General features: G+C 39.7%; 1 protein-coding gene across 1 annotated transcript; it reads left to right on the plus strand.

Moving 5' to 3' along the window:
• Positions 1 to 136: 136 nt before the first annotated feature.
• Positions 137 to 2,141, plus strand: Tsp_13987 (putative Rho GTPase-activating protein 5; the record flags this gene model as incomplete). The annotated part of the gene is made up of 4 exons (XM_003367169.1): positions 137 to 203; positions 453 to 507; positions 605 to 777; positions 1,749 to 2,141. Coding segments are annotated over exons 1-4 (688 nt in total), but the record flags the coding sequence as incomplete, so codon positions are not given.
• Positions 2,142 to 2,633: the final 492 nt, after the last annotated feature.

Below are 2,633 nucleotides of genomic sequence, written 5' to 3' on the forward strand. Positions count from 1 at the left end.
AGATGTACCGCCTTTGAAGTTCGTTGTTTGCGTCGCTGGGGGAGCAGTATCCCCGGTCGTGGTTTCGACCGCTTTCAAACTTGTCGACGAGATCACCAGGCGGGCAGAAGAAATGGCCAAACTTTTTTTGTTCTGCATGATGTGCCGGCGACAAATTACGATCCCAGTTACGGTGTTGAATCCGTTGTTGTATTCGCACAACTGTTTGTCGTCTGGGAGGCGCCAACTCGCAGCCAAGCCGACTGTTTCATTTTTCCACGGTCGTTGTGGTCGTTGTGTTTGAAACGGTTCCGGGCTCAGGTTCCCTCTGGGCCCGAAAGCCCGGCGCTGTCAGGGTACGGGTTGAAAGCGTTTTTTTCCAAAAAAAAGTGGGGGGGGGTTTGTTTCCCCCCCCCCCCCAATCGGCTGGTATCATCAAGCCCTTAAAGCAACGTTGCGTAGGCAATTTTTAGACGGTTACGTGCTCGTCTATTCGGCCAAGCGACGTGTTTCACTTGCCCATTTGCTGTAAGCTAGTTGTTATTGGAATAGAGAAAAAGCAATTATTTCTATTTATTTATTTGCATATATGTATATTTTAAATTGCTTATTTCTTTTACTCCAGGTGCCTGAGTCAGCGATTGCCTCATTCGATTCCGTTGATGCTGGTTGCCGTCGGAGAAGTGGTCGACTTCTTCTCTGATCAACAGACCAACAGCTTCATCGTCGAAGGCAGTCGACTAGCCGACGAACTGGGCGCTCGTTTTATCACTGTCTCGCGAACCAACGAACAAGCACGTATGATAATTTTTTTAAATATTTGGTCTGATGTTTTAGTCTGTATTGTTTGCTTTTCAGTAATTGTTTAATCAAAAAAAACTAACTTTATACATTGGTATATTATATTACGGTATTATTGCTTTCTCTTGAAATTCAGGTAATTTGATTCCAATGCTACTGGTACTGTGGCATTGATTGAGATTAGGAATTTTTAGAAAATATTTTCAGATTAATCATTTGCGCGATTATGTGTAGACGTGTTTTTGAATTTTAAACGGAAACGTGGTCATTTATTGTTGGTGTCATTTGTCTGCGGGAGATTGGCTATTGGCAGCTGTTGTTGCGCCATAGGGGAAGAAGGACAGCGAGCTTTGCTCGACTCTACTTTTCATCTCAAACGAAATTCTTCAAACCTTGTGTCTGCCATGCATTTCTTTTCTGTCCTTCTTCTCATGTGTTATTGTTGTTTTAGTTTAGTTTTTTTGAAATAAGCTTGCAATTTTTGAGTTGTAGTGCTTTGGTTGTGCAGCTGTTTAGCTGTTAGAAGCGAAAGTTGTTGTCGATTTATGTTTTTTCTGATGCTTGATTTGTTTTTTTATACTTTAACTTTATTTTGTTCATCATTGTGGTATGTTTTACTTTATGAGCTCATGTGATTTTCATCTTATTTTCCTAGTTATAATATGATCAATGTAATTTTTATTTCAATCGATACGCAGCCCATGACGACATTATTTTATTTAACATAAAGCAATGACTGACAAATAATTATATGTAGAAAAATGGGCTTCACTCCACTGTTGATTTTATTTCAGTGCAAATGTAGAATTGTAGTAGTAGTAGTGGCAGTAGTGTGTTTCAGTGGGAAAGATTTCTGCATGCATGCTTGACGTGCTTACTACATGTTGTGTGGAATGTTTGAAATTTGAATTCAATTATAATCGATTTTCGTTGATTAGCCGAATTTATTTTCTGTTCTTCTGTTTCAGCTAGTGCGTACATGTCATTTTATGAAGATATTTGGCTGCGCAAGTCCGACACCAGGAACACGCACGAATATTCTAGATCTTATGTAATGAACATTACTTCTCCTATTCCATATGCGTCGTCCGAAACAAGCACCACCAGTCGACAGTCGTTCGATCAGAGGACAGCAAACGTTGAACAACAACAACAACAAGCAAAAGCAGTGGAAGTGGAAGAGCAGCTTCTGGAGACAAAAGAGCCGGATTACATGAGCTTGTCTTCCTTCTGGAGTGGTATTCCTTCCGATGCCGCATTGACGAACGGTCTACAGCAGCAACAACAACAACAAAGCGCATTTGCATCCTCAAATTCTACTTCACCATATTCAGAACGTTTCCAGAACAGTTGTCCATCTAGTAAGTGTGATTATTCATTTTTATTTCCTTTTAAATTCATTTTTGAACAAAGTGGAACAATTCAATGAGTTTTATGTTTTCTGATAGCAGCAGTAGTCGCATCGCATGATTATATAATTTGGCTCTTTTGCTGTTATAAATTATTTTCAGTTTTTCCCTTTGCCCCGTTTTTATTTTTTAGTTAAAGTCAAACAAAAAACAAAACATTGGGGAAGGGATTTATTCTTAGCTTTTTTTTTATTTTTGCCTAAAATTGAAATTGAACTTTGGAATTTTAAAAAAAAACACACCGGGGATTAAAGGGGCAAAGGCCCAAATCCCAATATCCGGCCTCTTTTTTTCCCCGGTTTTCCTCCCAACCCCAAAAGCCCCCCAAAACAAAAGGTTTTATATTCGGGGTGTGGTATTTACTCCCCCCGCGGCCAAGGGGGGGGATTTTTTGAAAAAAAAAAAATTTTTTCAAAAAAATTGGCCAACCTCTTTTTGCCCCCT

Source organism: Trichinella spiralis (assembly GCF_000181795.1).
Source record: "Trichinella spiralis strain ISS 195 chromosome Unknown Scfld4715, whole genome shotgun sequence".
Lineage (NCBI taxonomy): Eukaryota > Metazoa > Nematoda > Enoplea > Trichinellida > Trichinellidae > Trichinella > Trichinella spiralis.